Consider the following 25,534-nt stretch of genomic DNA (forward strand, 5'->3'; position numbering starts at 1 on the left):
TATCAGACTAAGGAGGGTCACACAACCTTAGAGGAAAAAATAAACATTAGGTAACAGATGTGGGGTTTAGCATTCTCTAAGGGCCCACAGTGAGGGAAACAAATAAGAACCTGGAAGGTTCTGGAACCACAGATGCAAGGTTCCACAGAAGGTAATGAGTTGTATGGTGAAGTCAAAAATCAGGAAGACTGAAAAAAATCTATAGGGAAATACTTAAGTCCTACAGCTCCATCCTCTGCCCAAGCAACCGGTACTCTTCTACTTTTAACAAAAAGACTAGTTTATGTATCCTAATGAACTGCAACAGAAAGCCATTAGATTTAAGGATAGAAATGCAAATAAGTATAACTTATCAAAAAATAAAGAAGTAACAGGAATATTAAGTAAAAACTTGCATACTAGGAGTGAGCCCAATGAGGGCAAGACGTAACATCTGTGTTGTTCACTGTTGTATCCCCATGACCTACAATGGCACTTGCCATAAAGATGGTAGCTATTAAACATGCAGCAAAAGCTCAGATGGCAAGTTATTAAAATGTCCAAGAAGGTAGGACATCAAAGAAAATCAAGAATAGAAAGTAAGAGAGAAAAATGTAAAACACAGATATAAATTCAGGAAATTTAACAGCTGACCAAGAGAATATCTAGAAAGAATAGAGAAAACAGGATAACAATGGAGTCTTACAAAGAAATAAGGCTATGATGTTTCCAAGTTGAAAGTAACACTAAATGCCTAACAAAAATAGAAAGTGAAAGAAATTTATAATTTTGAAATACCAGGAATAAAGACAAGATTCTAAAATACTCATGTAGATTTAGGTAGAAAGAATCACAAACAAGAATGGCACTGAACTGACTCCAATGATAATTCTGAAACTCAAGTACAAAGGAATATCACCTTCTAATTCTGTGGGAAATGGTTTTTAACCAAGAAATCTAAGTGTAGCCCAAAGAACAATCAGGTGTCGGGGTGAAGATGAAATAAAAACATTTTCAGACGGACAAGGAGCTCAAAGCTCACCTCCTGTATATTTTCTTCCCCTTCCTACTCCCACAAAGAGCACATAAATAATACATTCCACTAAGAGTAGGGAATATAAGGAAAAGAACATCTTTGCATCTAGGAATCAGGGGACACCACACTGAGGAGAGGTCAGGGGAATTCCAGGAAAAAGCAAAAGGAACTTGCCCCCATGAGAGCTGTTGAGAAGTGACAGAACCATTCTAAAGAGAGGAAGACAACAGAGGGCACTGTCAGAAGGAGCAGCAAACCAAACCCTTGGATCTACCTAGTCTGCCTGGAGAGAATGGCAACAAATTAATGAGGAGGAATAAAATAAATAAATAAATAATAAAAAAAACCACCAAGTGTCTTTTTATAATTAATTTTTAAAAAGAGGAAAAATGAAATATAATAAAATATTGAAAGGCTTGAGTGCTTCTATCATAAATACTCGTGTTTCCTAAAAATGGTATATAGCTACACTGGGAGGATGTGCAAAGATGTAACATATAAGGATGGTGTTAAAAGGATTAAACCTTTACACCCCAAAGTCAAAATCCAGTGGTTGATGTTTGAAATTGAGAACTTCAGTTAACAGCCATCCAAAATTATAATTTAAAAGAGGTAAATATAAAAATCAAAACCAACAGCTGGGAAATAAAACCTGTATGGGAGGATGGGGGCAGGAGGCTTCTACTTTTCTTATGTACTCAAAAGTCTAATTTTATAAACTGTGGTCACTGTTTTATAAAATATGTTTGTTTTCTAAAAAAGAATTTTCATACAGTAAACCTATTCTAGCCTGTTGATTGTTGGCTAATCATAGGATTCTGAATCTCTGAAGAAAAGCATTTAGTCTCACAGCAAAAAGAGGTTCTAGATTTATACAATGCAATAAAGGACTAATTGTGGTTTCAAAAAACTAGTTCTCAAAACTCTTTAATCTGAAGTTTAAATAAATCATGCATAAAAACCACAGCATGTCAATTCTGCTTTAGCCCCTTGCCAATAAACAGAAAATTAGATAATCAGGCACATAGTTTAAAATATCAAAAGCACCTATCATTTAGAATTTACATTAAATTTAACAAAAGCTTCTCCTCTACTTTTTCAAAATCAACCATGTATGCAAATAAACCAAATCAGGGGTTGCCAAACTGGCCGGGGGTGGCCCAAATCCAGCCTTCTGTTGTTTTTCTAATACTTACCAGCCAAGAATGATTTTACACTTAATGGAGGGAGGGTATCTTTACAAATACATATCATGAAATTTATCAAATGAAATTCAAATCTCGGCATTTATTTAAAAAAAAAAAGTTTTACTGGAACACAGGCTTGTTCATTAATTCTTACATCCATGACTGCTTCCTGGTGATAGTCAAGTTGAACACTCATAACAGACTGTGTGCTTACAAAACCTAAGATATTTACTGTCTGACTCCTTCCAGAAAAAGTTTATTGACCCCTGAGCTAAATGACTATAATTCCACCATCACTTCAAATTATTAAGCCAAACTCATATACAAAAGTGTGAATATAATAAGTCCATGAATCAAGGGCTGCTTGAGTAAAGAGTCTTAGTGGCAGGTCTACAGGACTCTTGAAAAGTTCAGCAGGGTTTAAAGTTTTGCTTAGCAATTGAGGTACATGGGAACAGAACTAAAGCTAGGGTCTCCTGACAGTGAGATGGTTGCTCTATCAGAGAAGTGTTTGGGGCCAGAGGTTTAACCCTAGCACACCTTTGTTCCTCTGCCACTCTTTAATTAGCTTTTATTATTTCAATTTAGTTAAAATTCAATAAAACATGCTCTTCAATGCCCTCCAAATGTTTAAGAGATCTATTGATATTTGCTTACAAGTGTGCAAATCCAGCACTACAGAATAATGGTTAAAGACAGGATTTCTGGTGTTAAAGAGATTCTGATCATCATTCTAGTCTTACAATTCTCTGAATGTTTCTAAACTTCCCTATTCTTACCTCTAAAGGTGACCACAGTACCTACACCTCAGGTGAGCATGGTTAGACTGAATGAAGGAAGTCAAGAACTTAAGGTACTGTCACAGAATTAAGAGCTCAAGAAATGTTAGCTAAACTTTGTCTAATGTTCAAGTATTTCATAAACATTGATCACCCTTGAAGAGCATCAGAGACAGCATTCCCAAACTTCAGTGTGCCTAAGAATTGCGCCAGTGAACCTGTCAATTCAGAGACCATTGGCACTACCCTCAGATAACTCTTATTCTTTAGTCTGAAGGGACAGAACCTGTACTTTCAAGCTCAAAATGATTTGGATGCAGGTAGCCCATGGAATAGAAACAGTATTCCTAGATGAAACACATAGGAGAAGCTGAGAGACAAGCCAAAAGCTTCACAATCACAATTTTAAGTGTTTGACTATCAAAATCATAAGGAGCTGATTAGTACTCATTCCTTTTACTGTTTTTTCCCTTTACAGCTCTCATTACTCTTTTCTTTTACTTAAACATCTGTTGGGCTCTGTAAGTTAACTAATGTTACATACAAAGATTTTTTTTCCCTAGCTTACAAAAATTAGGACTTCCAGTTATACATCCAACTAAACACTGAAGTAGTTCAGTACTAAGTTCGGTTGTCAGAACCCAAAAGAATCCCAGTTTTATATCTCAGAATTCAGCCACAAAATCTTGTTGTGAAGATGACCCAGTTCACTTATTGGCATATTTGCAAAGAGAAAGAAAAAAAAAAAAAAAACAAGGAAAAAAATGTGTTCGAATGTTACAGTACAAACTAAAACAAGCTAAAAATCTAGCTAAAAATAAGCACACAACTAGAGCCTATACTGAGAAACCCCGATGTGTGATCCTGGTGAAGGGAACTGCATGCAACATCTGCACTGCAGGGTAAGAATTTTTTCAACTGAAGTGTCTATTCCAAAACAGCAACAAAAGCAGAGCTCAGAGTGGCAAGAGTTGGAGAATGCAAATGGACACGTTCACAATACCTTGCTCCAGTCTAAAGCACAGGGAACGTCTGGCTGCTTCCATCTCGGGAGTCGGGTTATCTAGGACGTGTCTACACCACTGCAAAGGATTCAGGGATTTCTCTGATGAGGTGAATGTCTTTGAAGAGCCAACGTATAACCTTAAAAAAAGAAATCTACATTATAGGTATGATACAGGTATATAGAGAGTGCCTCTCTTCTGGGATAGACAACAGGTATTCAACAGTTTCTATAGAAACACAACTCACATTTGAATACTTCCAAATACCAAGTCATTTTTAACAAGCAAATATCCCCAAATAGAATATGACTCTCTCCAAAGTCTGGTAAGTACTACTTCAAAAACAAGTCTAACAATTTTCCCCTTCACTGTGTTTCACATGGTAGGAGTTCAAGGGTTTCTGGTACTGGACAGGCACCATAAGGATCTTACAGTGTCACTTTACATGTTTAGAAATGAACACTGTCTAACTCTCCTGCAGCAGCGCTGTATGTGAACCTGGGCCAATGGATGTAAACATGACATGGGCGACAAGGCAAACCTTGTATTTATTTTTTAAAAAAACAAGACCAAACACAAGTCAGTTAATTCTCTGAACACTTTAAATAATATTTCAATCATCTCGAATCTACACTAAACTTGATATGTACCATTTCATTGAAACCAAAGAAATAGCTTTTAAGGTTTGAGGAAAATTCACTTTCAGCATCAACACCAATACAGAGTAACAGGTAGTATTATTTTCAATACTACCCAGAGGTACTACAAGTTACAATAAAGTTTCTCTCTCATTGATAAAACTATGCTAAAGTAAACGTATTTTTAGTGGTAGGTTAAATAAAAAGGTCTGAAGGCAGCAGTTAACCAAAAAAAAAGAGGGGAAAGTTATCTCCCTGTAATTGCTAGCTCTAGTAATTGACCTTTCTAAACTTAAGCTTATTCTAATTACAAATCTCATTAAAGTAACAATTCTAATGAGCCCTTCTTAAAATTAGGTACTTTAATACTTTTTACTATTCTGTATAGAACTTCTACCTTTTAGAGTAATTCATAAATTATTCTTGATAGCTGGGGCATATATTATTCTTCAGTAACTCATACATCAGGGATTGGCAAACTGTAAAAGGCCAGCTAGTATGTTCAGCTTTGTAGACACCATCCTTTTGGTAACTACATTCTTTTGATTTTCACCATCATTTGAAAATATAAAAATGTATATTTCTGGCCATATGAAACGGGCAACAGACTTGATTTGCCCCGAGGATACAGTTTGCCAACTTCTATTATGGATTATGAGTCTAAAATACATCTCTTTTAATCTATATTATGATAACTATAATGTATCATTTTTCTTAGATCGTGGTCTACAGACCTACCTCCATTAAGAGTACCCAAATGAGTTACAAACTCACATTCCCTGGCCTCACCACAGCCCTACGATGACATAGGAAGCTTATAACTCCTGCCACTCTTCCTTGCTAATGGACTCCTAATCTATCCAATACTGGGTACCTCACCCTAGTTCAAGGAAAAGTCAGTGCAGGCTAGTTGTTCTCAATCTACTTTAGTACTTCAAACACAAATCACTAGGACATACCCTGCCCCCAGGTGTCTGATGCAGTAAGTTTGGAGTAGGATCAAAGAATGTGAACATCTTAACAAGTCTGCTAAGCCAATCACAGTAATTCACTGTTGCCCTTTGCCCAGTGACTTGTTCAGTCCCCAGCCCTGGATACAATCCCAGCTAAGAAAATCTGATGGGAAATCATCTGATGATTTCTTATTCCTTTCGTAGATTCCTCAGGTTTGTTTTTTGCCATCTGTGAATAAAGCCAGGTTTGCTTTTCTTTTCAATCTGAATGTTTTATCTAATTGTACTGGATAGAACCTCTCGACATCGAAGAGAGGTGATATCCTTACTTTGTTCTATTAAGTATGCTCTCCAGTACATTGATTTTCTTTTTATTTTAACGAGACCTTTAATCTGACTGGGGGTGTTTCCTTCTGTTCCCCAAAACACTAGGAATTGTTATTAAGAATGGATGCAAATGTTTTTTATCCAAGTATTGAAATTATCATGATTTTTCCATTTTAGTCAATATAGTAGGTTACACTTGTGTTTGAAATGTTAAACCAGACATATCAGGTTTAAGGGTGAGAGTCTAAACACTGGAAAGGTGTTACTTCTCCTTAAATTGATCTATATAATTAAAATCCTAACCAAAATCCAAGCAGGATTTTTAAAAATTTTTTATGTAGAAGCTGATCTAAAATTTACATGGAAAGGCAAAAATCCTAGGATAGCCAAACTATTTAAAAACAAAGTTGGAGAGATGTCAGTAACTGAGTCTTATGACCATACTACAGTTATGAGGGCAGATTAGTATGACAAAGATAAATAGATCAATGGGGAAGAACAAAATTCAGAAAGACACAAATAGAAAACTGAATTTTAACACAGTACAAAGAGAATTCAATGAAGGACAGCCTTTTGAACAAATGGTGCTGGGACAAAATGGATATCCATATACCAAAAAAAATTTTAAAGTATAGCCTGATCCATACTTCACACACTATCCAAAATTAACTCAAAATAGATCAGTCAAAAATTTTAAATTTGAAACTATAAAAAGCTTTTGTTAGAAATCAGAGGTGGGCAAACCACCTATGGTGGGTTTGCCAACCAATATTTCTTAGATACAATTTCTAACACTGAAAGCATGATCTATGAAAGAAAAAAAATTACCAACTGGACTTTTTCAAAAATGAAAACTTTGCTTTATGAAAAACACTAAGAGAATGATAGACAAACTAGAGATGAAAACTTTGCAAATCATGTATCTGATGAAGAATTTGTATGTAGAATATATAAGGAACTCTGCAAATTCAATAAGCAACCTAATTAAGAACAGAATATTTGAATACACATTTCACCAAATAAGATCTGTTGGTAATAAACAGGATATAAGATGCTCATCATTTTAGAAATGCAAACTAAAACCATAATAAGATACTACCACACACCCATTAGAATGGTTAAAATTAAAAAGACTGGCCATAGCAAGTTCTGGTGAACACATAGTACAACTGAAATTTCTACCAGTAGAAATTTACATTTCTACTGTTGGTAGAAATGTAAAATGATATAACCACTTTGGAAAAGAGATTAGCAGCATATTAAAAAGTTAACACACATTCACTCTCTGTTCCAGCCACTTGAATCATAATTTACATAACCAAGAGAAATGAGAGCACATATACAAAGATTTATACATAAATATGCACAATAGTTTTAATCACAACAACCAAAAACTGAAAATGATTCCATGTCCATCAAAAGATGAGTGGATAAACAAACCATGATTCTATCCAGGCAATATAACAGCTCCCACACAAAAAATATAAAAACTACTGACTCATTTAACAAAACCAAATGTCAACAGTCAGACTCAAACCAATGAAAAATGCAATATAAGAATAATAGAAAATGCAAACTAATCTTGAAGGTAAGTAGGATTAGGAAGGAAGGAATACAAAGGGCCACAGTAAACTTAAGCGTTGAAGTATATTTCATGGGTATATTCATATGTCTATCAAGTTGTACATTTTAAATATGTGCAGTTGATATACCAAATATACTTCAATAAAGCATTTTAAAAATGGTCAAAGACTAGGAACTGATTCCTGTCCCTCAATACTCTTAAGATGAGAGACTTAGAGCTGCCATCTAACGTGCTCAAAGAGAGAAGCAGGAACCACAGTTCTAACAGAAATGAGCCACAAATTAACTGTGGTATTTATCTCTAGACTTAATCAACTTTGCTCATTGTTTATTACCTGCTCAATATATATCTCTGAGTCTTTGCTTGTTCTCAAGTTTCTCTCTGCCACCACCTGAAACTACTGTCTGAGGTACCACTGCCCATGACCTCCAGATCCCTGTTGCTATGTTCTGTTGCTAGGAAGCTTCTACCAACCAGCTTTCCTCAGGGTTTCAGATATACCCACCAATATTTCTTTTTTAATAGTAAGTTGTTTGTAGGGGAACACCACAGGAAAATGTCCTTAATCTTTAAGAGCCTACATAAGTAATACTGTTCTTTCATTTGACCACACATCCTCACAGCATACTCAAAAACAGTATTTACTCCCTACAGGAGCACTTAGTTGCTAATGACCTTCTAGGCCATATCTACTTAAAGGGATTTCCTGCTTTTATATTCCATCATCCATCCTGTTGTCCAGTGCCATGTCTACCCCTACTCTGCACTTCATAGAACCTGGAGGTGATCATAGCACTTAGAGAATTCAGTTCAAAGTATCCATAAGAAAGAGTCCCAGAGAAGCTGAAGTCCCAGATTCCCTTCTCTACCACCCGGAACCAGCTCTACCATCCTTTCTCTATCACAATCTAAAATGAGAGACTTACTTTCCAAACAGTTGACACAGAGAAGCCCTGCCTTCAGGCACACCAAACTCAGCTGAAGGTGGAATGACACACTTTACTGAACCAGAGAGCAAATGAAAATCCACATGCTGATTGGTAGGAACCATGACTTCATTTTTTTCTTTACATTCCTAAAACTGACTTCCCTGCTTATTTATCTCCCCAAAGCACAAAATGCTTATGTTTGAAGAAACAGATGAACCCAAGTAAAGATCTAAAGATAGTGAAACCTGGGAATGGCTACCCTCTCAATCACTGATAAACTGCACCAATGAGCTCCATTCACCTGGAGCTTTAGATCGACTTCAATATCTCCTCTGGTTATGAACAGACAACCAATGATATATATGGAATATTCCTATTATATAAAGTGCTCAGATTAAAAAAAATAACAAGAACATAAGAGAAAAAACACAAGGGACAAATGAAAATACCAAGACAACTGTAACTGATACATCATCTAAGAAAATACTGCATTCATACACATATAATATTTAAAAATAAACAGTTTCTTCATTCTTAGAAAATGAAACTATTATAGCAGAAGTGTCAATAAATGACACTATAAATTGACATTTATAGTGTTAATAAATGAGTCTGGAATATCAAGTTAAAGAAGGGAGAAAATTCCCAGAGTGAAAGGCAGGTCATGGGATTCCAGAATAAAAGTACCTACAAATGTCCAGTGTAAAAAAACAGAAAGACCCGCCAAGTTATAGCATGACATTAGAATACTAGGGATAAAGAAAGCTGAAGAAAAAGTTACAAAACTATTCCTATTACAATGACTTCAATAGCTAGAATAAAAGATACTGTAAAAGAAAAATGCCTTCAAATTTTTTTTTAAAAATGACTTAGATTTTCATACCCAACCCAATTATTTATGCAAGGGAAGACATTTTCAATTATGCAGAATCTCAAAGTATACTTGTCATGCATGTCCCCTTTCTCAGAAAGCCTTTTGGATTCCAAACGCTCCATATTCCACTTATTTTAGGTAAAGATAAAGGATTTAAACAACAGGGAACCCAACATATGCAAGAAACTGAAGAAATTCCCACAACAACAGCACTAGGCACCAAGCCTAGTGAGCAAACACCAAAGACTGGAAAACATGCTAAAGAGTTCCAGAAGGGATACCAATGCAAAATAAATTTCTGAAAACAGATTTAAGAGTTTAATGTATATGACTTTACTGATGAATTTTATGGTTCCACTGGAATGTTTGAGAAAATAATTTGTAACAAAGGATTTTCAAAAGTAAAGGGGGTGGGGAGAGGAATAAAAGAATTTGAGAAAAAAATATAGCATATACTTAACAGGACTCGTCCAGTAACAGTTGTAATACAGACATTCCATGATTTAAAAGAAAATCTATAAAAGCAATTATGAGAAGTGATAAGGATTATGGCAGTTAGAGGGTGAAGGAAAGAAAGCTGTAGTCTTCATTTTCCAATAATTTTCACAGATGTGTAAGATTTTTTAAGTTATAAAGACTTTTGTTCATTTCTAAACAAATAGCAGAAATAGGATGAAGTGATGCCTATATGAAAGACTTGGAAGTAGGAAGGAATATGGGACTGCTGCCTTCTGAAACAAATCTTGCTAAAGGTGTTTGATCTACTTCCATACCATGTCATGTCTCATTTTGATAAAACTGAATAAGCACTACACAAATGCATGGCATGAAGACAGAGTAATCACAGTCAGTCTCAAAACAATATATCCCAGAAAGCCTACTACTTCTATGAAAAACTGAGAACAGAATTTAAATACTAAAAACAAAAAACAAATAGAACACAGAAAGTTACAGAGATCATTAGCTACAAACTCCTGGAGTCAAATCTATCTCCAAGATAAGAGAAGCAAGGTAAAATCTTTATTGTTCCTAAATAATCCTAATCTTCTAAAAGGTCCTTAAAAAAAATCACCTTTCTTGTTGCCATTACAAGTTGGTAACATTTATAATATCCCCCTAGAGACTTACCAACTACTCTTTCAACATCAGTTTCCTTAATGGCATTAATGGTAAATTGAAATCTGGCAATATTTGAAATTTCAGAACTCTTCAAATATTAGAAAACAATCACTTGAAATGTCAGTCTAATTTTCCTTAACTTTTTCAATAACTTCCAAAGCACATGCCTCGAAAGTGTTATCTTGTTCAAAGAATTCCTTCTTTTACACGCATTTCACAATTTGAGCTTGATAAATGTGGTAACACTGGGAGATCAAAACTAATGTAAAATCTACCTTAATGACCCTGAATGATTCAAATCAAGCATTACAACTGTCATAAAAAAAAAAAAAAAAGTCAGTTATTTCCCTCCAAAATACATTTGGCTCTAAAGTTTTCCTTTTGCAAATGACACAAAACCAACAGTACAGAGGGGAAAATAAGTATTTGTAGACCTAACACTAAAAAGTGATACATGATAGTTTTCAGACAAGCAATTTTAGGAGCCTTCAATCACCCAACTTTTAAAGAAAGCTAAAATATCAACACTGATAAGCACAACTATTCTTGTTCATACAAACACAATCTGATTTCCTAGCTCTGGATGGGATCAAGCTAGGCAGCCACTACAAAACCTAACACAACTAGCTATTTAAAAGGATATATGACGTCCAAATTTTAGTTGCTCAACTGTTCTACAGCAAAATTTCCCTCTATCCCCTCCCACCCATTGGAAGGATCTAAACTTCTATTTCAGTGTCTCCTTACAGGGTTTTGAAGTTACTCACTTAAAACACACATCTTCATACTTCAGACAGATCCATTTGCTCCTAGCCAACATTGTGCATTTTCAATTAGAATTGTCAGAAAGTGAAGCACCCTCTGGTCTTTTCACTAAAAATCAATTATGCAAAAAACTGTTTAGGTGGGCTAATTTACCTGTGCCATATGTATAGTACAAGGTGTTCAACAGCTTTGATGAAAAATTGGCAATGATTTCAGCCAGCTGTTTGGGGTCTTAATGTTACACATGGAAGATGAATCTCTCGTTCATCAAATTTCCATTAATTTGTACATATCACCATTTTCTCTTATATAATTAACAACACTTCTCCTGTCCCTTTCAGTTGGACAAACTTCCTGCCACATCCCCTTTCCATAAGTCTCAGTATTCTGGCTAACTGTCATTCTACTAAACTAAAGCCTCCTTATGTGCTGTATTTTATGCTGGCTAGCATATTTTTATCTTGGCATTTTCTTATACAGAAAAATGTCTTCTTGACTGAGGTGTGCAAGACTTGACTTCTACCAGGGCAGTACACTATCTTCAGATAGCTGTGCTTTTTTACCCATTTCTCCACATCCACTGTGCTTTCAAACAGTGCAGACAGGTATGTTTCTAACTTTTACCATATGACAACTCAGGACATTTGTAAAACTGAAACAAGTTTCATCAAGACAGGTAGAGTTCTGCAAGATGCAATGAATTATAACTTTTTATTCTACTCCACTTCATTTTTTTTTTTTTAAATGCTGCTAAGTGTACTAAATTGACCTTATAACCCACTATAAGGTCACAGCTTAGCTTTGGGGCAGGGGAATATCAATGGTGTAAACACTTGTCAATCTGTGTCCATACCCTCATTTTTAGTCTGAACTCTTTTAGTAACCAGTTGGAAGAGCTCATATAAGTCAGGTCTCCTCACAGCTTCTGTCCCTCAACATTGAGATAAGGGAGCTACAACAGGCCATAGGAAGGTCTAGCATGTAGTTGATGGCTCATATTGCCACTTCCTAATCAATCTGATTTCCTTTCTTGTATCGGGACACTTCTCAGCCTGTGACACTAGGGCAGACACACAGATCTTTAACATTTCTTTCATAAAGATTAGAAAATCATCTAGTCACACCAGGTGCCATGTATGCATCAAGAATTTAGTCCTTTTAAAAAAGCTTCTTATTTGCTTATGACTCTCAGAATTTTCCTTTATACATTCTAGCCTACCATCATCTAAAGAGACAGGCTGTTAAATTAGTAGTACAATAACTAAGGAATCAGTATAGGAAGACATGAACTTTTACTGTAGTGCCACAGCAACTGAACTTATGAATTATGGTTCTGGAGCTCTTGTCAACTTTACTTTTCTGAGACATTTATCTAGCAGCACTGTGCTAAGATAAGCAGGTTGTGTTAAAGCAAAAGTAAACATTTCAAACTCAATTGAGATAAATATTTAAATATGAAAATTTTGTTTCAAGTCTTTTTAAAACGAAATAAAACATACCTTTTTTCTTAAATATGGTGGGGTGGGTACTGAGAATTAAACCCAGGAGTACTCTATCACAGAGCTATATCCACAGCCCTTTTTATTTTGAGACAGGGTCTCAATAAGTTGCCAAGGTAGCCTTGAACTTGCCATCCTTCTGCCTCAGCCTCCCAAGTCCAAGTCACTGGGATTATGAGCATGTGCTATGGCATCCACCTTTAAACTTTTTTTGGAAGATAACTACTTAAAGGCCAAACAATTGTTCAGAAAAAAAGTGCTAAGAAAACTGGTTCTATGACTCACAATATTCCATGTACAATAATTCTAAAGCCAAATTTTGTCCAAGTAGTCAATAAAAGAATAGTATATTGTAAGGTTTTATCAGAAAAGACATAGTTATTCAATGACCAGTACTACATCTGTAAACTCTTTCCTGAAGACATTTCAGCAGTAAATACTGTTCTAAATAAGTTATCAAATACCAATCTCATTAGATGGTTTCATAAAAAAGACAAATACTAGGTGACACAGTTAACAGTAACTTGCTCCTTAATACTGTTACTATAACAATATAAAATTGTTATATGAAGAGGTGGAGCTACATTTACAAAAATGCACAGATGCCTTAGATGAAAGATAAGTGTAAAAAATCTGTTATGCAAATATTTGTATATTGATTTGGATAATTATGTTTTTATCTTGAAGGGTCTAGGTAATGTTAACAGGATTAATTCTGAGTCATGATAGTGAATTAGAGAAAAGAAAATGAACTTTTACTTATGACTTGATACACACTTCCAGTTTAAAACAGTTTTTAAATAACAGAGTACTACATATTCTCTTTGGTTGTTTCTTAATTTGCAGAGGAAATTTTTTACAAGTTGCCATCTGCAAACATATCAGGGACTCCAAATAAACACTCTATTGTGAGATCACAGGATAGTTTGAGATATGTACAAATTTGCAGTAATAAAGGAACTTTACAGTGCTTTGCAAGCATTAACAGTGGCTTAAACTTTAAAAATTAAACCCCATTGATTATTTGTTCATCAATATGCCAAAATGTTGCAATACAACAATCACTTAATGTATAAAATATTGTGATGAAATTTTTTTCTGTCCATCAATGGACGTTAAATTTTTTTAAGACCATCCCAATAACCTTAATAATCCCTCCTTGTTTTTCTACCTGGGATCTATTCCTATTTGTTTTGTGGAAGATAATTTATAAATAGTGTATCATGACTATAGAAACATTTGTAAAGCATCAAAGAATTTGTTCACCTATATACTTGAAATTAATAGCAACTGCTTCAATTTATATTTGTCTCAAACCATCTGGAAAATGAATGTAATCCCACTACTTTTTTAAGATATTTCAATGCTAGTTGAACAAAAAAGGAAAAAGTAAATGTCCAGATATAATATCCTAACCTAAATATGGCTTAAGTCCACTCGAAAATAGAAAATATTAGATTGGTTATATATGTACTTTAACTAATCAAATACACTTACTAAATATAATTTTAAAGAAATACTAATATTTTTAAAGTGATTATTCTCCTATATCTTCCTCAAAAATACAGACTTCCTTTCACTATGTATACAATACCATCATGAAAAAAGGCCAACTAGGTCCTAAATTACTCAAATAATTGAAAGTGGGATAAAGGATTACAGTCATTATTGAAAACCTAAGAACCATCAAGAGACCACTTTCTAGTACCATATTCAGACAATTACTATAAACAAAGCCTGGGCACTATAACAAAATAAAGTGTAGCTTCTAAAAAACGGCTTAAAGTTCTAAGAAGCGTTGTTTGATATTTTTTCAACTTGAGCTACCTGCACAGTTGCCAAAAAGTACTAAGGAAAATGATGGATATGCCTGTGGAAAGGCCGATTACAGCTTTAGATATTTTAATCTTTGAATCAAACCCATTAGCTAATGCCTTTTACAGCACTTTTGTCACACTGTGGTTCCCAAGAGGAAATAAGTAGGGTTCTCCATCTCCAGTTTTTTGTTTTTTGGTTTTTTTTTTTTTTTCCTGTAGAATTATGCAACAGGAACACAAAGTAAGGCAAATCCAGTTTGGAGAAATATGAAAGGTCCCAGAAAAAAGGATCCAAGATAAAAGGACTACCATTATTCTTGCGACACAGAGGAGAACGCTATTCACTTCCTCGCTTGAACCCAACCAACCTCCACCTTACCTGACCTTATCCCACTATAAGCCTAGTGGCCAAGAAAAGCATACAGAAACAAGAAAAAAGATGTGAATTAATTGAATGACTCTTACTCCATGAACAAGCACCAGGAAAAACACTTAATAAAGAAATTCAGTAACTGCCTCCTTCAAAAATTACTAGTTCATGGAAAGTAAACACAACTAACTAAATTTCAACTGAATAAATGCTTCCAGTCTCAAGTTTTCTGATAACCAACTATAAATTTTCCAAAAAATAAAATGAAGTTTCTTTAATCTCAATTTTCTTCCATATACAGTTTAATTCTTAAAATTCCTTGGTTCCTAGGTAAAAAGTACCTTCAACCTGCTCACTTCATTCCCCCCCCCCCCCAAAAAAAAAAACCTTCATTTTTGACACCGTTCTTGATGAAAAAGCCAGTGAGGTCAGCAGATTTAAAGCAAGTCAGTTTCCAAAAACAAAAAAAAAATCATCATCAATAAAAATGCAGCGAAAGAGGGCATAGTCTGCACAAGTTAAACTGCAAGAATGAACCTCTAGGAAGAGATCCATCACTAGGTGGCTTCGGATACCAGGAGGGACAGTATGCAAATCCTGTCCAGCATTCTTTTGGAAGGAAAGAAGAGTAACCCTCGCAGACACAAGCCAACCCCTACCCACCCCCACCTGTCTAGCAGCCCTCCCTTCCCCCCTACACACATACACCAGAAGAGAGCGGCAAGATGACATGGATTTCGCAGTTAACCCTAACGAGGAGCTTGGTACTCAATAATCAGCAAAAAGCAGAACACGGGCAGATGGAGGGGACCAGTTCATTCCCCGATGGACCAATCTGAACTATCAGAGAACAGGTTCCTGCCTTCGTGAAAAGCCTCATCGCCCAGCCTGACACCTGCCAGGTCATTCGGTCCGCAGACTGCGGAGAAAGAGGTGTGACGGGCATCGGCCAGGTTCCCCCCTTCCTCCCACGCCCCCTTCCGCTCAGTTTCCGGGACCTAAAAGGCCCAAGTTTTGGGGGATGGAGCGGAGCTGGTCAGTACCAGGTGTAGTCGTCCTCGTCCCGCCAGGCTGCTATGCTCTCCAGGTCGAGCGGCTCCACCTCGTCCAGCAACGTGGGGGGTGGCGAGGGCGGCACGGTGGCTTCCCCCGGAGGCGTCCCCGCTCCCCCTGGCTCTGAGCCGCCGCCCGGGCCGAAGAAGCCGGCAGCCGGCTTGAAGTAGACGAAGGGCGCCTCGGAGGGCTGTGCCAGGCTGCAAAGCAGGGAGGGTGCAGGGCTGGGCAGGCAGTAGGTTCCCGGGAACGCAGGACTGGAGCCGCCGCCACTGCTGCCGCCCCCCGCGCCTAGCGCCAACCCGAGCCCCAGGCCCCCCGGAGCAGTAGCGGCGGTCGTAGCGGCCGGGGGACTCCGCGGACCCAACGGGCTACAGGCCCCGGCGGGGGGCGGCGCGGACGGCGGCGGCGGCGGTAGCAGCAGCAGGTGCGGGGCGGCGGCCGCACTGGCCGCCCGGCTGCGCAGCTGCTCGTTCTGCTTCTCTAGCTTGCGCACCAGCTCCTGCAGCTTTTTCACCTCCAGCTCCGCGTTCACCACCGGCCCCGAGCCTGCTCCGGAGCCGCCCCCTGCCGAGGCGCATTTCACCTGCTCCGCCATCATCTTGGGCCCGGAGGGCGCCGCGGACGCCGCGGGTGCGTGCCGCCGCGCCGGCTCCAGAGGCTGCCAGAAGGCTACGGTTCCTGTGCCGCTGCCCCAGTCCGGGGAGCCAAGCACTCTGGGACTGAGAACCAGCCGGCAGTTCGCATCAGCACCAGGGCCCTCACTCGGGCCGAGGCAGCCGCCGCCGACCTATTCTGCACATGCTCAGTGCGTCCCTCCAGTCCCCTGGGCGCCTCCTCGGCTCCGGGTTTTAGCCCCGGCCCCGAGGCGGGGCGCGGGTGCCTGGGGGCGGGGCCGGGGGTGGAGGAGTGGCCTGGGGCCGAGGCCCTCTGAAGGTGGGCGGGGCCTTAGCAGGGACCCTGGCCTGGGGCCACAGCGCCCACCCACGCCACCTAATCCCAGGTGCCTGATTGGACTTGACCTGAACTTTCCCGCCACCAACACTTCCTCCCGCTGCTGGCGAAAGCGCTTTTCACGGATCGCAGACCGAGGGGTGGGGTTCTAAAAAACCGCAGCAGGTGCATGCCTTAGAAGAATGTACCCCAGGCTGGGTCTTTGGTTTCCTTTCTTCCGAAGGTACTGTGGGGCATAATAATAATATCTATCAGTCACAAACTGGTGAAACCTGAAGAAAATCGAAAGGCTGGGAATCTTGTCCTAAGAACCCAGAAGTAGACACGTAGATGCAGTATTTGGTAATGCAGAAACAAAATGGTGGGAGAGGAGGTCGAAGAGAAAAAGGAAGAAATCCCTGTCACTAAGAAGAGAATGATTAGCTGCTAAACACTCAAGTGTTCACTCCAACTTATTCTAAAATAACCTCATTTGAACTATTCCCACCAATGTTTGGCGCCATAAAATGAGACTTGCTTTTTCATACTCTAAACATTTTTTAGACAAAGTATCTTTGAGCACTTACTTTGTACCAGATATCATTCTAAGAACAGGCCATACAAGCAGTGAACAAAACAGGCAGATAGATACTAATCGTTACCGGGAGAAATATGAGCAAAACTGTTTGACACTCCATCTGTTAAATAACACGAACTATTAAAATCAGACTTGCTGGGTCAAAAACAAAACCTTAGAACTTCATACTCTAATCTCACCTGCTAACCTGCTGTTTCTTACCTTTCCGAAATCCTGGGCAAATCTCCCCATCCCCAACAAAAGACTTAGCAGAATTGAATCTTTTAATTCAGTTAATGTTGACTTAGCATTTTAAGTGTTTAACACAACCAGATAAAAGCCTGACATTTTATTATGAGAAAAGTTGACATTGCTGATTCTTATCCTCAGATGATAGACTATCTGGTGAATGTCCTTGCTCAGGGACTGAACATACCAATCTTTGTTACAGTGTACTGAATCTGCCTTGAACTGTTAACACATTGTATCTATGGGCTTTAGATTTGGCTCCCAGACTTCCTGCTCAGAAACATTTGTCTGTCTTCTCAGACGTCAATCTACATCTCTAGCTTCTATGTGTGTGCAGGGTGGGTGTTCTGCATTTAACTTGGTTGGTGAGAGCTTTAATAAATTAAATTAACCTGTGTGGTAACTACCGCAAATCTTCCTTACCTGGGGTCCTCGCTTGCTAGTCTACCATCGAACCACCTGTATGTCCCATCACCTTTCCAAGTTTCCTTCTATCTTTTGGATATGTTGGTTATTTCTAAAACCTGGAGAAGTGGAATGATACTACTGAAAGTCCTAAGTAAAGAATCTATTGAAGGATTTTTCCGCATGCTCAGTGGCAGATGCGGGTAGCAGTATCCCTGCAACACAAAGAAAGGGAGACGACAGACACAATGAGAACAAAGAGCTGCTGGGTTCCACATTAGTGAAAGAAATTGGGAATAGGCACACAGTGAGGACAAGAAGAATTAAGATGTAAAGAAAAGCAGTCATTTTTACTGCAAAATTTATACACTCTAAGGAAGGAAAGAAACAGCCCTCTCCTCCCCCATTTACCCAGTATGGTCTAAAGAATACATCCAAGCAACCAAAAGTCAAGCTTTGGAACTGCATTTTCTAATTAACAATTATTATAGATGTCTTCCTTGTTGTAAAAGAAAACACTCACTGAAATTTAAACACAGGAAAGAGGGAAAACATCTGTTTTGCCTGCTATTCTTCATTATTCTTCTGAAAAGACAAATTTGCCCTATTCCTGCTTTGGAAGTGTGAAATAATTCATGTTCAGAGAAATTTTAAATCATTACTTTCTATCAAAATCCTCTTCCCCCACCCTCAAAGATATATATACACGTAGCAAAGACACTTAAAATGCACCCTCATATTAAGCCGGTATCCCCAGGATGCAATCCCTCTAGCACATAATTAAAGAGGTTGATGGTGTCAAGGTTTTAATTAAGCAGTCTTGATTTTTTTATTTTGATGCAAATTTTGAGCTGTGTGCTTCGAAAGAAATTGCCTGCATAGTTGCTCAATTTAAATGTTTTCGTTTTAAATGAAGTAATAAGGTGATTTCAGAGGTTTATAAAGAAGATATTAAAATGAATATATATCTCTAAAAACTTTATGCTTTAAGGTTACAGATGACACACCATAAAGTCATAGGAAACTCCCACAAATAATCCAATGAAAACCAGGAAAAGAAATGCATATTATTCCAGTAGACCCTATTCATACACTTTAGAATTACACCAAGTTCACCCTAGAGAACTTTAAGAAATAAAATAAACTTGATTTGTATTTTTACATCTATCTCTTAATAGTATCTACAGATTTTAGTTATCAATTTTATCATTGATTCAGCAACAGAATGGCAAAAGCAACATAATTTCTTCCTAAATATATAGATATACTTCTCCCAGGAAATCTGAGAACAGATCCTAGTTTTATAGATGAGCTGGATTAGTTGCCCATGTTTAGTCATGAAAATGACAACAGTTCTCAGTAGTTTCTAATGGTTTCACCACGCTCTTCCTTACCCTTTGCCTTGAGTAAAATTTCTCTGGAGTAATTCCCGTGTATTTTAAATGTAGATTTTAAATCAGTGCAGCTGACACTCACTGTTATGAGCACTACATTAATTCAAGATCATAGAGCCAATTACCCCAAGAAATGAGAAATCGTCTAATGTATAAAACTAAGATCAAGGACCCCCAACTGTGTTTTCAAGTTAATTCAGACCACAGTGTTTGAGTGACTCTTATGTCTCTTAGTGGAGATTCCTGTTTATCCATTCAGACTAGAGTTGAATCCTTTCAGTCCCACTCTCCATGTTGCCCCCACAGTGCCCCACATGGTGTCTAGCACATAGCCAAGAACACTGAAATATTTTTAAAAGAAAAGAGGAATAAATAAATATATCCCCAAGGTGTAGTTGAAATTTAGACAAGATCTAGTTATTTCCATAAGCTTCATTAAGCATATGGTAGCAACATGGAAAGATTTGAAGGCTTTTTGCAGACTTCATGGTAATCAACTATTTCATATCTGACCCAAATAAAACTAGAAAAATATTTTCCATATCTGATGTATTGTATTTTAATGTTAAGGAGATAATGTAGAGAGAAAACAAGAACACATGAAGCCAGAATTCATAGGACCAAATGGTTGTCCCATTTTAACCCCACCCAATACTGTTCCTTGTATTCAAGCTTCATAGAGTATAATTTTCAGGTAATTATATCCTATAAAGTTCCATATAGTAGTAGTTATAATAGCAATAGTAATAATAATGGTGATGATAATTCTGTTTCTTTGGCAAGCTATACTTGTAAGAGACCTTTTTAATAAATACTTATTACATGTCTATTATGTTCAAGTCAGAGTGCTATATGATTTTTTAAAAGTTAAGACAGTGTCTCCACCAAGACTTTATCAAATTCGAGAAAGAAGCATGTGAACAACTAAGTATAACAAAAGGTTCAGTGTGATAAGAATCATGACAAATACACAAATACACAGCTTAGGGGTTGACCTAGAAGAAGCAATTTTGACTAAATATTTGGAAAAGACTTCATGTTGAAAGTAACATTATTTCATTTGGTTCTCTTCATCCAGCTATGAAGCATTAGGGTAAGTATTGTGATATTCATTCATCAATCAGAATATGGGATGTATCAAAACAACAGTAGAACTAGGATACAGCACCCAGCTGTAATTCTTATTATTACTTCTGTGGTCAGCTTTCTTCCTTTTTTATTAATAACTCACATATCTACTATTGCCATCACAAAGAAAATTTCTACAGTTTTTCTTCCAAGGAGCTATTGATAACTACTAAGTACCAGGAATGACTCTAAGTGCTTTACACATAATAACTTATTTCTTCATTAAACAACTCTTTGAAGTAGTTATTATTCCAATTTTATAAATAAGGAAACTAGGCCAATCTGCCTTAATTTGCCAGTCAGTAAGTGACAGAGTTAGGATTCAAAGCTAGGCAGGCTGACTTGAGAGTCCAACCTCCAAAGCTGTACTATCTCTTTTCAGGACTCAGGCAGCACTTAACAGAGTACTGCTTTGGTCTTTTTGACTTACAAACAAAAGCCATTGATAAATGGAACTTCAGCACCCCAGAATGCCTTGAACAAAGTGTAATTCATTAACAAGAAAATATTACTGGAACTTTAAAGGTCACCAGGCACAGACCAGAATATAGTAAGCTTCCAAGATCAACAAAGTTGCCAGTGCTGGTATAACATTTTTGACAGTACAATGGCTCTTCATTCAATGCTTATTTCCCAGCAGATGACAAAAACAGCACAAATTATCATTTTGCTATTTTGCGTTTTTGGCCATTTGAATTCTTCAAATGCCAACTCTTAAAAATACTCAAAAGAAATAATGCCACAGTCTATGTAGACCTGAACAGATCCAATTCTGGTTTGGAAACTGTTTTAAAATTTAAAATTGTAAAAATAAATAAACAAAAAATTCAGAAGCTTTTTACAAAATCAAAAACTTTTTGTCTAAAACAAATAGACTTTTCTGAACAAGGTTTGCCTGTCTTGAAAGTGAGTACCTAAGACTGATGAAGCCTTGAAGAGTACGATCAGATTTAAAACTCCTTTAATGCTTTTTTTTTTTCTATTCAACTTTAGAAGAGAAAAATGAATTTAATAGAATTTGAGTTTTGCTAGAAAAAAAATCTTGTCATTTAGACCTCCATTGTACTGGCTGACTAGAGCTTTTGAAATACAGGTATTTAGAATAATTTATTTTCTTGCATTCTTCAAATGTTTCTCTCACCATAAAATGCACCGTGGTAGATCTAGCTTTCTTTAATTCAGAAAAGTTTGTTTTCCTTGGTAATTTACAGAGCTTTTATGAAACTTCCTTGCAAAAATCACAAACACACAGAAGTGATAAAAGCCAAAGCCAGAAATCATTTGAAAGTCTATATGATGGTGTGACACAGTAGGGCAACAGGCTCTCCTGAGGTAGTGGATCTTTTAGGTCCCTTCAAGGCCCTCATGCATCTCCAAAAGGTGACTCTGGAGTCTAAATAAATGACAGTGGAAAGCAGCACACGGAAGAGAGTGTGCCAATCACTGCCACATGATCACATTCTAGAAGTTGTCACTCTCAATGTTTCCAAAAGTTTATTCAATACAAACCTTTCAATGATTGTGTGTGTCTGTACACATAATTAATTTTCAGGAAAGAGTAATAATTAAGTCATAAGGGGGTGACCTGTATTTCAACTACAATCTAGGATCATCCTAGATCCTTCGCAGAGCCTATGATTATAATGGTGTCATCATGATTATATGTGCAGTCATGCTCTACATGATGATGGTTCAGTCAACAATGGACCACATATACAATGGTAAGATTATGTCCTCTGGCAACACAGTCACCACCTTCATTTGTGTAAGTATACTCTATAGTGTCCTCACAATGATGAAATCACCTTATAACATTATTTCTCACAATGTGTCCCCATCGCAAAGTGATATATAACTTTATGTTCTCATTTTTTATCCTCAGAAATAGTTTATCTTCAGAAAGAAAGATGTGTCCCTCAATTACCAACAAATGCTTTATGAAAGCTATGGTTGCCCTCACCAAATCAGAACGCAAAAAGGTCAGAGATAAATGACTCTGCTAACTAAATGGTGCTCCAATATGTGGGATAGGGGAGAATTAATTATTTAGGACAGTTTTCCAGCATTATAACCAGTGTAAAGTCTCTGTTTTCAGACTCTGAACTTAATTTGATGGCATTCATAAGCAGTTTTTATTCATACATGGACAACAGTGTCTGAAAGCTCCCAGATGCTCCTAGAAAACTAGAGACAGAAAAAACAACAATAAAACACACATTTAAAAGATCAGACTCATTAAGTGATTAGGTCAACAGATGGCAAATGCAGTTCCAAAGAAGAAAAACCAAAATAATTCAGCTTGTAGAAGACAGAAGTTCAGAGAATAGCTGTGGAAGTCTAACTTGGAAATGGGATGGTAGCAATAAGTTCCTTTGATGCAGTTGCTCTATGCAAGTGGACAAAAGTCAGAGGACGTTGGGATGCCACACGACTCAGAAGACAGTCATCCTTGCTCAGGTACATTGACCAAGGGAGACTCACACCATCTCCAAGCTTCTAAAATTGCCAAGGTAAGTAAAAAAGATCTGGGTCAACTGTGTTTTATCTCATACAGCTCCTGCCTCAAAAGTGATAAAAATTCTTTCCATCCATTCTTTCCATTTCATCAACCAAAACAAATCATATGGTAAAATGTAACTGCAAGGGAACAAGACCAGTATGCATTCATACTGTAGACCAGAAGAAGGACTGGAAATAGTAACACTGCCCATCGCAATAGTCCCTGACATAAATATTTTCTATAACTGATAAAAACATAAATCTAAGATTTGTCTTGAATATTTTGGTTGCTTCCCATGAATCTTGGAATCTCCTGTTTTTCCGGCTCTTTGTAAATTCATTGTGATTATGTCTTTGACTCATGTGTAACTTGAGAATACAACTTTTTGTATGTGTGTAAGTATATTTTATTTTTAATTCTCAATTTGTGCTGTGAATAAAAAATCATGATCTCTATGTTACATTTGGCAGATCTTCTTTTGTGGTTTAGTTTGCTATCAGTATATGGAAATTTTCTATATGTACTTGAATATTTTATATAAATGTACATATATACCTTTGTTAGGTGAAGGTTATATGTACATATATAATATATAAATATATAACATTCATCTAAGCATAGTGTTTTTAGAGATATTTAACTTATGTATATTTGAGAGCAAACTGTTTATGTTACTCAGATTTTGTCAGCTCTGAGAAGTATTTAAATGTCCTATTATGATAATATACATGTTTGTTTACTATATCCTTTATACATACATGTTCGAGATGTCTATCTTGTCTGTAGAGTGTTCTATCTTTTCTTTTGTAAATTTGACTTCATCTTTTAATAATTTTTCCTTAAAATATATTTCACCTAATATAACTTATTAATATTGCTAACCCAGCTTTCTTTCAGAGATTATTTTTAATCTTCTGATCTTTTAATGTTGCTTTGTTTCAGAAGCAATTTGCATATAAAGCTGGATTTTGTTTTATCATCCACTCTGATGGTCTCTGTTATTTATTAGATGAATTCAGTCTCTTTGTAAAGTTATAATTTTTTATATTTTAGGCTTCTTTATGTCATAATATTTTGTTTTCTGTTCACCAGACTGTTTTTTTCTTGTTTGCCTCTTTTCTACTCTTTCTTGGATTTATAAATTTATGTCTTTTATTTTTTTTCCTTCTGCTGGTCTTAAATGTAGATTTCATTTCTGTTATTTGAAGTCCCCCTTTAGCTTTTAAGATTCATGTTCAACTGTAAATTTTTCTAACAAATTTTTAATTTATTTCTTCGTATGTATAGGACAGGGCACTTCTTCCTCAATGTCCTTACTAACTTTTTTAAAAATTCAATCTTTACTTTCAATTTTTTCTTTTATCTCTCTCTTGCCTCTGGCTCTGTTTGCTTCTTTCAATTTTTTTTTTCTTCATCTTTTTTTGTTTTCATTAAGGTTCTGTGTGAAACTCTTGAATGAACTTTAGCAAAATATAAAATTCTGGAGAGGTGATTTTTCCTTAAGGACTTTTATGATATAATTTTATTTCTTCTGGCATCTAATGATAATAAATCCAAATGTAAATCTTTTCTCCATGGTGTATGTGTTCTGCCATTTTATTATAATTTCTCTAGGTGTGCATTTTACTTGTATTTATCTGAAGTATATTTTCAATCTGACAATGTCTTTCATCAATCCTAAAATATTCTCCTTTTTTTTTTTTTTTTAACTCTCTTCTTATTGCTTTTGCCTTTCCCTCTATTCTCTTCTTCTGGGATTCCATATGTGCATTTGTTCACTTGTTGCTTCATACTCATCTCCTTACCAATATCTCCGTATCTCTTACCTGATGTTTCAAACATTTTTCTCTTTAGCACTCTGCCACATTCTGGGTGAATTCCCTAATATTACCTACAATGCATTCTTATTTCTTTGATTATTCTAGTGTACAATTTATCCAGTCTACTGAGTTTAAAATCACCTTGCATAATTTCTTGTTTCTCTGTATCGATGCTATCTCTTTTATAACTCAAAACATACTTACCCTAAAATTCTTTTTAAATAGCTCTTTTATTTTCATCTTGTCTAAAATTATTTATCTTCCAATTCAATAATCCCTTTTTATTCACAGAGAATATGTTCCAACATCCCCACTGGATGCCTGAAACCATGGCTCTCCGCTATGCCTATATACACCATATTTTTTCATATATATATATATATATATATGATAAGGTTTAACTTATAAATTAGGCACAGTAAGAGAGTAAACAAACTAAAAGTAGAATAAAACAGTTTAACAGTATACTTTAATAAAAGTTATGTGAATGTGGTCTCTCACACAAATTGTCTTTTGGTATTATAGCTCTTACAAATCTCAGCATACTTTTTTTTTCTTATAAAGTTGAGAACTTTCACCTTTTCACTTAAAGGAAACACTGTATGGCATTTCTT

General features: G+C 36.5%; 1 protein-coding gene across 4 annotated transcripts in view; it reads right to left on the minus strand.

The window, feature by feature from the left end:
- The window catches only part of SLAIN1 (SLAIN motif family member 1), a 57,415-nt gene extending 39,260 nt beyond the window's left edge, over positions 1-18,155 (minus strand). The window contains exons 1-2 of one of the 4 annotated variants that reach the window (XM_079136689.1): positions 18,097-18,155; positions 3,985-4,124 (exon numbers count right to left, since the gene is read on the minus strand). In XM_079136689.1, coding sequence (XP_078992815.1) covers positions 3,985-4,027 — 43 coding nt within the window. In that variant the 5' untranslated portion in view covers positions 4,028-4,124; positions 18,097-18,155. Of the gene's footprint in view, positions 1-3,984; positions 4,125-15,398; positions 15,495-15,904; positions 16,777-18,096 lie in introns of those variants that run through there. The other 3 variants (XM_079136690.1, XM_079136687.1, XM_079136688.1) reach the window with 3 other exon arrangements.
- Positions 18,156-25,534: the final 7,379 nt, after the last annotated feature.

Source organism: Sciurus vulgaris (genome assembly GCF_902686455.1).
Source record: "Sciurus vulgaris genome assembly, chromosome: 4".
NCBI lineage: Eukaryota > Metazoa > Chordata > Mammalia > Rodentia > Sciuridae > Sciurus > Sciurus vulgaris.